The sequence below is a fragment of the Onychomys torridus genome, chromosome 13 (genome assembly GCF_903995425.1).
Source record: "Onychomys torridus chromosome 13, mOncTor1.1, whole genome shotgun sequence".
Classification (NCBI taxonomy): Eukaryota; Metazoa; Chordata; class Mammalia; order Rodentia; family Cricetidae; genus Onychomys; species Onychomys torridus.
The window spans coordinates 65541248-65555261 of record NC_050455.1 but is presented as its reverse complement, the minus strand read 5'-3'; the positions used below and the strand labels follow the sequence as shown (position 1 = coordinate 65555261).

The 14014-nt window shown below is 46.3% G+C and overlaps 1 protein-coding gene across 5 annotated transcripts in view; it reads right to left on the bottom strand.

The window, feature by feature from the left end:
- St8sia5 (ST8 alpha-N-acetyl-neuraminide alpha-2,8-sialyltransferase 5) overlaps positions 1-14014 on the bottom strand; it is a 69091-nt gene that overhangs the window by 42798 nt on the left and 12279 nt on the right. For 3 of the 5 annotated variants that reach the window (XM_036204590.1, XM_036204591.1, XM_036204592.1), the window contains exon 2: positions 4229-4336. The exons of the other annotated variants lie outside the window; for them this stretch is intronic. In XM_036204590.1, the coding sequence (XP_036060483.1) occupies positions 4229-4336 (108 nt within the window). The remainder of the gene's footprint in view (positions 1-4228; positions 4337-14014) is intronic. 5 annotated transcript variants of the gene reach the window in all.

Below are 14014 nucleotides of genomic sequence, written 5' to 3'. Positions count from 1 at the left end.
CAGAGAGACCAAAGGCAGAGTAGGGAGAACAGAATCGCCAGGCAGACATGTAGAAGAGGGTCCAGCCACAACACTGAGGGAAGCCCTTGTGCCGTAGCTCTAGGCTAGGTCGTCAGCCATGGGTGACAAACAGCTCCTGGAGTGGGGGAGGGGGTTTTCTCCTGCCTTAGCTAACACAGCACCCTATGACTTGGGATATCTTCACCTGAGATAGCATGAGGAAGTGGGTGCAATGTTGCCCAGCCTGTAGACAAAGTGGGCCACCACCAAGGAGACAGCTACCTCCCCAAAGAAGCTGCTAAGCAGGCAGACAGACAGGTCGGACCAGAGGAGTCAAGGCATCCTGCAAAAAAGGCAAGGACTCTGCCTTACCTCCCAGAATTGCCTTATCTGCTGCCAGGAATGGTGGTATTTGGGAGGGTTTCTCAGTCAGTTACCACAGGTATATATAGCCCACCTTCACTGACTCTTCTCTGTTTTTTACACACCCCTCCCCAACTTTCAGTCTCCCCTTTTCTACCCAGGATCCCAGAACCCTCAAGTCACTCATCCATCTCTCTTCTTAAAAGAGAATCTTGGGTAGTTCCAACCTTTCTAAAGAGCATGAGGAGATGGCAAGGGTGAATGCAGAAGCCAGATCTGGAAACAGAGAAACTAGAGTTTCAGTCTCTCTTACCATTAGCCTCTATTTCCCACTCAGCTCAGCCTCTCATGCTGTCCCCATGTATTGAGTCTCTGCTACAGCAGGTGCCTCTGTGTGCTGAGACAGTAAGAGGGCTCCCAACCACTGCCTAGCTGAGGAGACAGAAATGTGAACTCCTACTCTGAACACAGGAACTGTCCTCAAAGACTCTCCTAAACACTCACTTAACATTTGTTGGTTAACAATTACTCCATTCTGTTCATTGAAGCTGTTCCCCTAAGGATGCTTACTGGGCAAAATTTCACAGACTTGACTGGAATTCCATGAAGCTGTACGCCAATGTATATTGTATAACACAGTTTCCAGCTCAGCCCAAGTTCTGATATGTGTGTACCATGTCTGACCATAGCCTCAATGAGCATTATCAGCCAGGATTTTCTTGAAGGTTCTGTTTGGAGTTTTTCAGGCTGGATCCTTCTCTTCATGGTTCCTGCTTGAACAGAGACTAGAAATCATTTGCTGGTGTACTCCTCCTCATCCTCTGGTTATATTTGGTGTCTCCTGACTTCCTTTCCAACCCTGTTAATAATAAAATGCTAACAGGCTGCATCACACTTCCACATACCACACAACTATAAGGAGTAAAATATGGCAAGCACTGAATTATTCAGTAGGTGAATAATACCATGAAGATATTTGATATCCCAGAAACAAAGTTGTTGGCTGGGATGACATATATGACATCTATCCTTGTTAAGTTCTCCCTGGAGACTGCAAATCTGCTGTAGGAGCTGCCCAGCCCATCTTAAAGAAGGCACAAGCTGATCTTTCATCCAGGTGAAAAAAATCTCCGATATGTGGCCTTTTCCGATTATGTTAATCATTCCCCCCACACAAGAGAACCACACACGCTGCATGAAGTCTTTCACACATGGGGCCAGCAGTGATCCAGCTGCTGTGCACAGGCCAGATGTCACAGCTAGCTCCTCCCGATTCCTGCCCTCCTGGTTAGGAGACGTCATTGCTCCAACTGGCACAAAGCAGCGGCTGTGTGATTTAGTTCAAGTCATTTTGTGTCCATACTTGTCACCAGTTTCTATCAGCAAAATCAACACCTGGCACACACACACACACACACACACACACACACACACACACACACACACGTGTGTGTGGTAAGAAACTCAAAAGCAGAACCACTACTATGTGAGCAGAGGCACCTCACCAGCCTCTGGCTGAAGGAAAGTCTGCTAGTAGCCATGTGTGGCTCACAGCTATTCTTGAAAACCAGCTCTCTAGAGAGACAGGCCTTACAAATGGCCTCAGCTTGGCATCGTGTCCTGTATTAAAAGAAAATTCAAGTGGTACGACCGGCTTATGCTTTCTAAATAAACTTTCTTTTAGGAAAAGAAGAAAGTTGAGACTTGAAATTGGAATTGTTCCAGAAAATTCTGGGGTGTGTGGTCAAGGCACTGATTCTGTGAACAAGGGTCCAATGGCAGCGCTCCAAAGGGACCTCGGTTGAGGGGATAATGTTTGCTGGATAAAAAGCCTCTGAATTCCAAAAGGAAACAGACTCTAGCAGTGTCTCCACGCCTGAGGAGTCCCAGATGGTGGGGAAGGGAGGCTCTGATTATAAAGTGGAAGAGAGAAGAATAAAGAAAAGGGAGATGAGAAAAGGGAAGGAGAACGAAATGTGGGCCGAGAAAGGAGACAGGAAACAAGAGAAAGGCAGGTGGCTTCATAGGAGGGGGAGGGGAAGAGGGGAAGAGGGGAGAGGAACAGTACTGAGGACAGGGCAGGAGAAGGTGCTGGTGGTTGGGAAGTATAGGGACAGGTCTCATGCTTTTGTTCACAGCTTTGGCAGAGAAAAGACACGGTGACAGTGTCAGAAACCAAGTGGGCAGGTGTTGTGAGGTAGACAGGGAGGTTTGGGTAGGGTAGCATGGCTACACATCATGGTCAGGCCTCAAGGGTCTGATGCTGTCCTCTTGGGACCACAGGTCTTCCTGTGTAAGCACAGCAGGAGCCATGGGCCCCTGGGATGCCAGAGTATGGTAAGCAGCTAGTCTTTGGTTGTTAAGATGGTATTGTTATGATTCTTTGAGAATTTCATACATGGTGTACAATGTATTTGGCCATATTCACTCTTTGTTCTTCCCAAGTCTTCTTCCTACCCACTGCCATCTCACTCCCCGCCCTTTTAAAATTTATCTCCCACTGGGTCCAAGTAGTGTTGCCATGTATGCATGGGCATGTACCATCCACTGGAAAGTAGTAGACCTGCAGGGACCACACTCTTGAGGAAAACTGACTCTCTCTCTCCTAGGGAAGTCATCGACTGCTAATAGTTACTCCGCTAGAGGTGGGGGCTCATGAGCCTTCTCCTCTCCATGTTGGAATGTTGACTTGCTTGACCATGCCCAGGTTTTTCTTTCCCAGGCAACCACAGCTGCTGTGAGCTCATGTGTACAGCAGTCCCGTAATATCGCAGAGACACTGTTTCATCCTGGTCTTCTCTGACCTCCAACTCTTACAATCCTTCCATCCCTGTCTTCTTTAATGGTCTCTGAGGGGTGAGTGTGTGATACCCCATCTATGGCTAAGTACTCCACAGACACTTCTCTGCACTCTAAAGAGTTGTGAGTTTCTGTATTGACCACCATTCACTGCACAGAGAAGTTCTCCAAAGAGAGCTGAGAGCCACACTGCTCTATGGATATATACCTTGTTAGATTCAATGTTTAGGGTCAAGATTAACTCAAAGAAAGCTCAGGCCTTTTTCTCAGGGAAGAAGATCTAACAGTTAGTTCATACTTAGAAACTGAAAAAAAAAAAAATCTAAGTACCAAACAGCTTAATCAGCCCCTGGAAACTGTTACTTGGCGGGTGCCTGCCATGCACAGCTCCAAATACAGAAAACATCCGGCCTCGTCCATACAATTTCTCCTTGCAAAGAATGTGTTCACTTAAGAATATTCCACTTTTATGCATTCAACAAACATTGTGGCACTCTTCCCATGTAGGCAGAAAGCCCTTAGTTACTGACTTTAGCTTTAAATATTGCAACAGATCAAGAGAAAATGAACAGGAGAAGGTGGAATGAGTGTCCCAGCACTGTGCTGTCTTGAAAGAAGTGACTCTGTCCCAGCCCTGGGAAACCTCTATATCCAGACAGTAAACTTGAAAGCATTAGGGAACCCTTTCCCAATATCCACTCCCTGATGCTGCCACGCCCTCCTCCACATACAAGCAGTTGCCAACTCAAGTCTGAAACCTCTGCTGTGTAGACACAGCTCTGGTTTCCACCTACGATTGGGGCCTGAAGCTCAGAGCTCCCATCCTACCCTACTCAGAAGACAAGACCAGTGTCTCCACAGTCTTGCGGGGAGGTCCTATCCCTCATCTCGCATATCCATTCACCCCTCAAGTAAAGGATACAGGAGGACCTCAAATACAAAGAGCTGTGGAAAAGAAGACCAAGGCACCCCTCCCCTGAGGCAGCTCTAGGGACAGGCAATGGGATAAGTGTCATCCAGGTGGGCCTCCCACTCCCCCACCCCCGCCAGTCACCGGGGTCTGTACCTGGATCTGAAGTCACTGATGCTCTGCTCTGTTGAGCTGTCGCTGTCATTAAAGAGCCCAGTCCAATTGGCCTGCTGGTCGCCCCTCTGCCAACCAAACTGGAAGCCTCTGGCAAGAAAATGAGGCAATCGCTATACACACTTATATGTTAGGTTAGGCCTGTCTAAAAGCTACATTCTGTCATTATAACCATGTGACACAATTCCTTGATTATACACCAGGAGGACAAGATGGTGATAATTCCAACTACAGGGATAATGGTGGCCGGCCTCTGTGTCATCTTTACTCCCCTGCATCCTTCCCTCAATTCCATCTTCTCCAGAGCAAAGCACACAGTTTACAGACAGGAAAACTGAGGCTTACTGAGACTAAAGTCACAGGGCTCTTCCGCCTCCTATCTGTGCCCTCCCTCAACTCCTGTTTCTAGAGACTTAACAACAAGAATTCTATCATCAGTTCTGTGCCAGACATAACTTCAAAGACTTTAATCCACCACACAAGGATCCCACTTCTGGTTGAAGAGGATGGACTTTACACATTTCTATCCACTCCCTCCCAAACCTGAGGATGAGGGCAGCAAAGCAATGAGCAAGAACATGAGCATGGAGAGGAGGAAAGAGAAGGGACCAGAAACCATACTGGAAGACAGCAAGCAGATGGGCAACTGACTCAGGCCAGAGAGAACAGCATCCTGATAGGCTTCATAACTCCAGAAGGATCAGGAATGCAGAGGGCCAGGGCATACAGGTGGGCATGCAAGATGGTACCCAAAGCTGGAAGACTGGGTTGAGTTCATAGAAGGAGCAGTTAAGTACCCTCCCCTACATGTGTGTACACACAAACCCTCACATACCAGGTCCCCTTCCCACATATCCCACAGACAGCAGTAGACCTGCTTCTGGGGAAGCTGACTCATGGAGGGGTACTGTAACCAAAGCTGCCAGTGCCCAAGAGCCTGCCCTGGTGCTCTAGAACCCTGGTGGAGCACTGCCCAATCTGAACCTCTGGTGTGGTGAGGAGTGTGGGTCTCATGAGGGGAAACTGATCAGCTTCAAAAATGGCTAAGAAGAAAAGGGGGTGCCCTCTTAAGTACCTTGGGACAAGCTTCCTCCATCTAGTACTGGGAACACCTGGGGCTGGAGAACCCTTTGTTGTGGGACTGTCCTGTGCTGCAGACGGTGTTGAATGATGTCCCCAAGTCTGTCAGCTGCATTTGGCCACCAACTCTCCTGTTATGATTATCAAAGTATCTCCAGATGTCAAATGGCTCCTGGGAGTAGAATCACCCCTACTGGAATGACTGCTATACAATAATGCATAGAATTTCCAAAACCCTCTAGTAACTGCCTAGCCCTTACATATGAGGAAACTAGTGACCACTTCTGGTGAAGAAAGTTTGAACTTCAAAGTCAGAATAGAGCTAAGAAGGAAGGAAAATGGGAACTCCAGGCAGGGGGAGGAGGAGAGAGATGAAAAGGCTGGGGAAACTAGTTAATAAAAGTATTCATAAGCAGCCTCTTCGCCAAGGAATGAGGGCAGCAGTTTTTGGAGCTGTCCCATTCATACCCCTCCAATTGGCTGATGCCCTCAGTCAATTCTCTGCACTTCTTCTGGTCTCTGTCCCCATATTTCAAATGAATAAACAGTCTAGGATGTCTCTGGAGTCCTTGAGTGAAAGTGTCATGGAAGCAAGCCATCTGCTCTTGTCACCAGTCAGCTGGCTGAGGTCATGTTTGCTCTTCTCAGAATCACAGAGACAAAGAAGAGTGTTTCAGAATTGGGAGGCCTGGCCCATTGAGCCCCAAAGGCTTAGGAGCCTGGGATGACAGATTCAGAGGCTGTAGACTAGAGGCTTGTGGTTCCAGGCTGTAGCAGACAGCGGCTTATGGTTCTCGGTGCTCCAGTTGCTTGCTGATCTGGGCTGTGACTAGCAGCATCTAAGCACATGGCAGTAGCATCTGTTGGGTTAGTAGCAGCTGCAGTAAAAGCACTCAGCACTCACCTAAGCCACAGTCCCCAAGGGTGCTGGAATCCTTGGCCCTCAACAGCACCTGTAAAGCTCTCAAGCCTTGTGCGTCAAGACCCTTGGGCCTTGGAAGTTCTCTGGAATCGTCCAGTGACTGGAACCCAGAGTTTGCTATAAAGCCTTCATAGCCTTCTGCTTGCTTCTCCTTCTTCTCTGTCTCTGAACCTTCCCCATCACTTGATACCCTGGCTCCCTGCAGGAACTGCTCCAACTCACGCTTAAACCTCTTCAGCTGCCTTCTTGCTTCCATCGCTACTGCCAAAGCTGCTGCTGCAACTGCCATTGTTGCCATAGCCACGGCCACTGCCACCTACTCATGTTATCAATTCAGCCTGTCCTACCCAGGACAAAGACTACAAGCAAGCAAGAAAAGACCACTTAGGAGACGTTTTTTATTAGAACTAATAGTGCAACACAAGAAGGCAGAACAGAGAAGACTCCCACACTGACTCAAAGTACAGGGTACAGCCCAGTCATGCATGCTGCCACACTCAGAAGGGGTGAGGCATGCAAGTATAGGATTCTATTTTGCACCAATAATAACACACCTACCAGTTTCCCTCAACCAATTACAATCCTTCCTAAGAACTAGTCACATGTATAAGTACAGCTGGTGTCTGCCAACCCCAAGCTTTGCGCTGAGTCATTGGGGGTATACTATTCCTCATTCTACCCATTGAAGGTAGGACAGGACTCCACAGCTGCAAGCTTGGTCATCTAGAAATCACTGAGGCCTGGAATGACCAGAGTGATGTTTTGCCGGTACTGGCATAGTCTGGAGTTGTTATAACTGGAACAAGTTTTCCTAAACAGCCGCAGCTGCCAGCCATGGTTGAAAGTGTTGCTTGTAGCAGGAGAGGAGTTTCTTCAAAGTGTCCATAAAGTAGTTAAAGCCACCAGGCTGCCATATGACGACCCAGTTGGTCACCTAGAGAAGAGCTTCTGAGCTGACTGCTCCCTGCTCAAGGTAACAGAGCATAAAGGAAGCCATGGAGAACAAGTGTCTTAGTTAAGGTTTCTATTGCTGGGATGAAATATTATGACCAGCAAGGTGGGGGTGGGGGTGGGGAAGGGCTTATTTGGCTTATAGTTCCACATTGTTATCCATTACTGAAGGACATCAGGACAGGAACTCAAACAAGTCAGGAGCCTGGAGGCAGGAGCTAATGTAGAGGCCATGGAGGAGTGTGGCTTACTGGCTTGTTCCTCATGGCTTGCTCAACCTGCTTTCTAATAGAACCCAGGACCACCAACCCACAGATGGCACCAACCCTACCAACCACTAATTAAGAAAATGCCCTGCAGCTGGATTATGGAGGCATTTTCTCAACTGAGGTCCCCTCCTTTCAGATGACTCTAGCTTGTATCAAGTTGACAGAAAACTAGCCTGGACAATTGATCACTTGTCAACTTGACCCACAAACACATCACTGTTAAAGTTATAACCTTTCATTCCTTGTTCATCCCTAAGATCACACATTAAAATCAACATCACAATATAAAAACATTTTACAAACTTCAAAAGTTCCACAGTCTCTACAAATTCAAACACTTTAAACAAATTCAAACACTTTAAAATTCAGTCTATTTAAAAATGCAAAGTCTTTTTTAAAACCTAAAATCTATTTAAAAATTCAGTCCCTCTACTGGGGGCTCCTGTAAAATAAAATTTTAAAAAAATAAGTTAAATACTTTCTTGCTTCAAGAGGGAAGAGCCAGAGCACAGTCACAATCTGAACAAAGTGAAACCAAACTCCAAAAGTAACTAAACGTTCAATGATCTGAGAGTCACTCATGAGCCTCTGGGCTCCTCCAAGGGCCTTGGGTCACGTCTCCAGCTCTGCCCTCTGCAGACACACAGCTTGTTTTCTGGGCTCGGGCTGGCTCCACTCCCAAACAGCTGCTGTTCTTGGTGGTCGTTCCATGGTAGTGGCATCTCCAAAATGCTGGGGTCTTTGCTGCAACTGGGCTGCACTGTTACCAATAGTTTCTCTTGGGTCCTTTTCCTGGGGCCAAGCCTCAACTACCCCTCCAATCATTGGCCTTCAATCGCCACTGAATTTGCATGTGCACCAAAGTCAAACCTCAGCTGCTCTTCGTGGTCCCTTCATGACTTCAAAACCAGCAACACCTGGTGACTCTTATGCCACAATGTTCTGCTGCCAGCATAAGGTACACCTCTGGAACACAGTTTCTGTGTGATGACTCTCAGGAAATACTTCCCAGGGGATTTCACCTCAAGGATGCTGGTCTCTTCCTAATCACCTCTAATTTCTTAGCCCCATCTGACCAACACCAGTTATACCAAAGGTAACGCAAAGGTTTTACTTTGGTGTTTCTGGGTCTCTTGTTTATCATAGTAATTCTTCAGATCCAGCCAACCAGACACCATACAGTCTTCACATAAAAGGCCTGGTAGAGTCTTTGCTTCCATCTGAAACTTCACAAACCAAGGCCTCCATCATCTGCACTGCTCTCAACATTCTTACCTTCCAAGCTCCCATGAAAGCTCTCACCAAGCTTTAAACACTTATTGACTTTTCCTGTCCAAAGTTCCAAAGTTCTTCCATAATCCTCCACAAAACAACATGGCCAGGTCTGTCACAGCAATACCCCTTGATCCTGGTACCAATTTCTGTCTTAGTTAGGGATTCTGTTGCTGTGATGAAACACCTTGACCAAAAGCAAGTTGGGGAGGAGAGAGTTTATTTGGCTTACACTTCCAAACTGTAGTCCCTCACTGAAGGAAGTCAGGACAGGAACTCAAACAGGGAGGAACCTGGAGGCAGGACCTGATACAGAATCCATGGAGGGATGCTGCTTACTGGCTTGCTTCCCCTGGCTATGTTCAGCTTTCTTTCTTGTAGACCCAGGACTGCTTGCCCAGGGATAGCACCACCCACCATGGGCTGGGTCCTCCTGATCAATCACTAATTCAGAAAATGCCTTACATTTGATCTTATAGAGGCATTTTCTCAATTGAGCTTTCCTCCTTTCAGATGACTCTACCTTGTGTCAAGTTGACATAAAACTAGCCAGAACAGCAGGCTAGCAAGCAATGTACCTCCATGGCCTCTGCTTCGGTCCCTGCCTCTGGGTTTCTACTTGAGTTCTTATCCTGACATCTCTTGATGATGGAGTGTGATGTGGAAGTTTAACCCAAATAAACCCTTCCTCCCCCTCTTCCTTTTGGTTATGGTCTTTATTACAGCAGTAAAAAGCTAACTAGGACACTGGTTTACAAGTCGATTTAAATAGTATGGCAAGGAAAGCTTTCCCACAGACTGCTCAAAAGGTCAGCTAACCACACTGTCACCTTCACACCCACAGAAGACAGCCTCTCCCAGTTATACAAAGTCATATAGTCACTAAGTGCAAGGTCCAAGCAGCAGAGGAGGTGCTTGCTATGTTAAATTAAAGGGACAAAAGCAGGCTACCAAAGAGGGTGTGTGTCTCAGGGTTTCTAGTGCTGTGAAGAGAAAGCATGACCATGGCAACTCTTATAAAGGAACCCACTTAATTGGGGCTGGCTTACAACGTCCATTATCATCATGACAGGTGGCATTCAAGCAGATATGGTGATGGAGAAGAGGCTGAGAGGTCTACGTCGTGATCTTCAGGCAACAGGAAGTGAACTGTGTGCCACATTGAACATTGCTTGAGCATAGGAGACCTCAAAGCCTGCCCCCCTCCCCAGTGACACACTTCCTCCAACAAGGCCATATCTACTCCAACAAAGCCATACCTCCTAATAAAGCCACTCCCTGTGGGGGCCATTTTCTTTCAAACTACCACAGTGTGGCATGTCCCACTTTTACAAGGTTTTCAACTACAAAGCTCATTATCTTTGTAAGTGGCACTAAAGTTTGTCCTGTTAGGCTAATAATATTTTTTGATTTATCTAAAAATTTGAATATACTATTTCCAAAGCCAATTGTTACATAATTTAAATTTCATTCCTGAGCTAGGTATAGGAACTGTCTTTACTACTCAATTCAAGCGTCATGAGAAATGTGGGAAAGGTTTACTTAACTGGATAACACAGGTAAGAGAAGTTTCCTTCACTCCTCCTATAAGTAGCAAACATTTCTGAAGCCTCCACTGTGTTCCAGAAAGGCTAGGCACTGGGGTGACTAATGGAGAGCATGTTCTTGTGCTTGGAACACTTATCTTGAAGGTGAGGTGGCAAAACTAATCCATATGAAAATCTCAAAATCAGAAAAATAATACACACAATGACTAAGGTACCACATATGGAAACTCAAGCACTGATAAGTTTATGGTGCCCCTAACTGCCCACAGCTGCTTCTAGATACATGCCTGACAAAATAGTTTGGGTCATGATTTCCCAGTTATGAAATAAGAGACAGATCCACGGAGGCTCAGCTTTCTACTGTTGTGGGAGTTGCTGATGACAAGCACCAGGTTCAGCAAGGACCCCAGTGCATGACCTTCAGACAGAGGATTGAATCCTCTGCTCTCAAAATGAACCCATAGTCATCTGAGGGTAGGGGGAGCCACCTAGGCTTGATGGCTACCAAGGAAACTTCGGGGGAAAGGGAAAAATCACTTCTCAGAGAATTCAAAACAGGAAGAATTGCCCACTAGCATTTAATTGACTCCACTGATACTATCCTTCAAAAACTGTGAGGTGTTATCTTATTTAAAATTTACTAGTGGGTCTGAAAAAACTTATATGCTGCCCCTTTTCTGTTTTGTATACAGCATGGGGTGAACTTTATCCTCTGCCACACTCCCACTGCCATTATGTCCTGCCCAGTAAGCCCCTTAGAAAGGATAGCAAGTATTGGGAGGAGAAGTGGACACAAACCCCCATCCCTAACCCAGAAGCTGTCTCCAATTGATAACCACTTGCAAATGGAAAGAATTGGTTTTCTCCAACAAAGTCTCACTGGGTATACAAATCACTCTGAAGAGCAAGAGCCACACTCAGCAGTAGATGGCCAACACAAAATAAACAATGGCATCTTTGGAGGGTCCTTGTCTCATAGCATTTTGTCAGAGTATTATTTTATTTTTTTTAATTTTTATTTTATACCTTACATTTCCTTTGCATTATATATTTTGGCTTACAGTTTTGTGGCTTAATGGGATTCCTGTATGTGCCAATGTGTCTCTGCATCTATGTTTCTCCTGTGTGTGCCAGTGTGTCTCTGCAGCTATGTGTTTCTCATGTGTGTGTCATGTGTGTGCCAGTGTGTCTCTGCAGCTATGTGTTTCTCATGTGTGTGTCATGTGTGTGCCAGTGTGTCTCTGCAGCTATGTGTTTCTCATGTGTGTGTCATGTGTGTGCCAGTGTGTCTCTGCAGCTATGTGTTTCTTGTTCTTTTTCTTTGGCTTTTTCTTCTGTTTGTTTTTTCCTGCTCTGATTTGTTTCCTTTTTTAAATCTCATTTTATTTTATTGAATTATTATTAGTGAGGTGCCAGTTTGCTCTCTAAGGAGAGACAAAGTGTGGATCAGGATGGGAGGGGAAACATCAGAATATAGTGGATAAAAAAAAATATATTTTCAATAAAGGAAAAATAGGAGAGAGAGAGAGACCCAAAGAGAGTGCTGGGCTTCAGAAGTTTCCAGAAAGCAAAAGGCAGACCAGATGAGAACACTGTGGTTCAGGAAGTCCCCCAAAGGTCTCATTCCACACAAGACCTCCAAGGTCTTCACATGACCTCATGGGTAGAGAGAAGGAACCTCCACAGTGATAAACTTCCTGAGGTTGTGGTGCCTCGAACCTGGGATCTTGGCACTTGGGAGACTGAAGCAGGAAGATGTTGAGTTTGAAATCTTGTCTCAAAGTTAATTAATTAACTAATTCCCACCAGTGGCAAATAAGGTTCAATAATACTTTTAATTAAATAATTTTAAATGATCCATTTTTTCTCAATAAGCCAAGCTTGTGAAATGAAAGATATAACAGTCTCAGTTATTAATCATCAAATATTTAGCATTGTGCATCACAGGTGACCGGGAGCACACTTTTTAGCCATTTATTCTATTTTTGTTACATTATGTCACATATATTCTATCATATCATTCTATACTCATCACAAAGCCATGAGTCTGGGTGCCAAGGTTCAGTAGGAGTCCTGACCCAAGTGCTGAATTCCAGCCAGAGCAGTTGTTCTCAACCTGTGGGTCCTGACCCCTTTGGGGAGTCAAATGATCCTTTCACAGGGGCCAACTAAGACCATCAGAAAACACAGATATTTACATTATGATTCATTAAGACAGCAAAATTATAGTTATGAAGTAGCAACAAAAATAATTTTGTGGGGGTTGGAGATTTAGCTCAGTGGTAGAGTGCTTGCCTAGCAAGCACAAGGCCCTGGGTTCGATCCTCAGCTCCACAATCAATCAATCAATCAATCAATCAATCAATAAAAATTTATGGTTGGAGGTCACCACAACATGAGGAACTGTATTAAAGGTTCGCAGCATTAGGAAGGCTGAAAACCACTGAGCTAGAGGGAGCTGGACACCAAGACAATAAATAACCTGCTGACCAAAGACTGTGCCAGAGGTGAAAGGCATGATGGGAAAAATAACCAATAGAAAGAGGGCACAGGGCTTGGTGTGTGTGTGTGGTGGGGGTGCTCTGTGAGCAGGGACTTCTGGAAATGAACGCTCAGCAAGGATGGGCAGCAAAGACCTGAAGCATATGGGCTGGGAAGCCAGGGGCAGGGTGGCAGCTGGTGAAGACTCGGTTGCTGGAAGTGATGCCACCTGGCTCTGCTCCCTTGAAGCTTTCTCCAGGAAGGTGGCCCAATTTCAGAAAAGTCCCAGAGTTTCTGGGGAATTAATAGTGTAATCAGAAGGCTCCTCTCTATGGCTGTCCTGCCCCCCACTGCTGATGGATGTATGATTTTCTCTCAACACTCCAAGATAACTTTACTAGAAAAACATGGGGCAGGGGTGGGGAGTGGGGGGTACCGTTCATTCTCTCATGGTTTGTCCACCGGGCATGATCGTCGGGCTGGCCCCCAACTCTCCCTACTCTCAGAAAGGGAAGGAGGAGATTGGCTGGCTGGTGGCAGAATAGAGCAGATGAGGGCTCTGAGTGGATAAGGAGCAGCTCCTTGAGTCCCTCCTGGGGAGCAGCTGGGCCAGGAACAGTCTAAAGCCCTGGAGCCTTTTGAAGGGTGTAAGACCCACAGCAAAGAAGACAGAAAAAAGGAGGAATTCCTGGTGTCATCCAGCCAAAGATGGGTTTAGGGGAGGAACACAGAGCAAGCTCCAGGCTGGGCTCTCTGGGCATTGGATTGAGGCTGCCTCCAGGCCCAGCACTGCTATTCTTGACGTTTGGCTGGAATTCAGAACTTCTACTGCACACCCCATCCTCTCCCTGCCCAGCTCCCACAGGACACCTCCAGGTGATGCACACACTTGGGACATCCAATAATGACACATCCTTCCCAACCGATCTTTGTTAACTACCTGCCCAACACTGATTTCAAGGAGGGGCTGCTTACAGGAAGTAACAGTTAGGGTTGGGGAGAAGGAAAAAGAGTACGTGCCAGTCTTGGGTACATTCACAACGCATAAAATGCCCCGTGAGGTTTCATCTCTTGAAGATGCCAAGCTGAAGACCAAGCCCTTACCTAGGAACCCTCTGGGGATCATTCCAGATCCAAATTATAACACTTCCAAATCCAGTCTCTGGAACGTGGCTGTTCTTAGAAGCCACGGTCTCCATCATCTCTCACTGTATGGAGCTGAGTTGGTGTTTAATGAACAATCGTT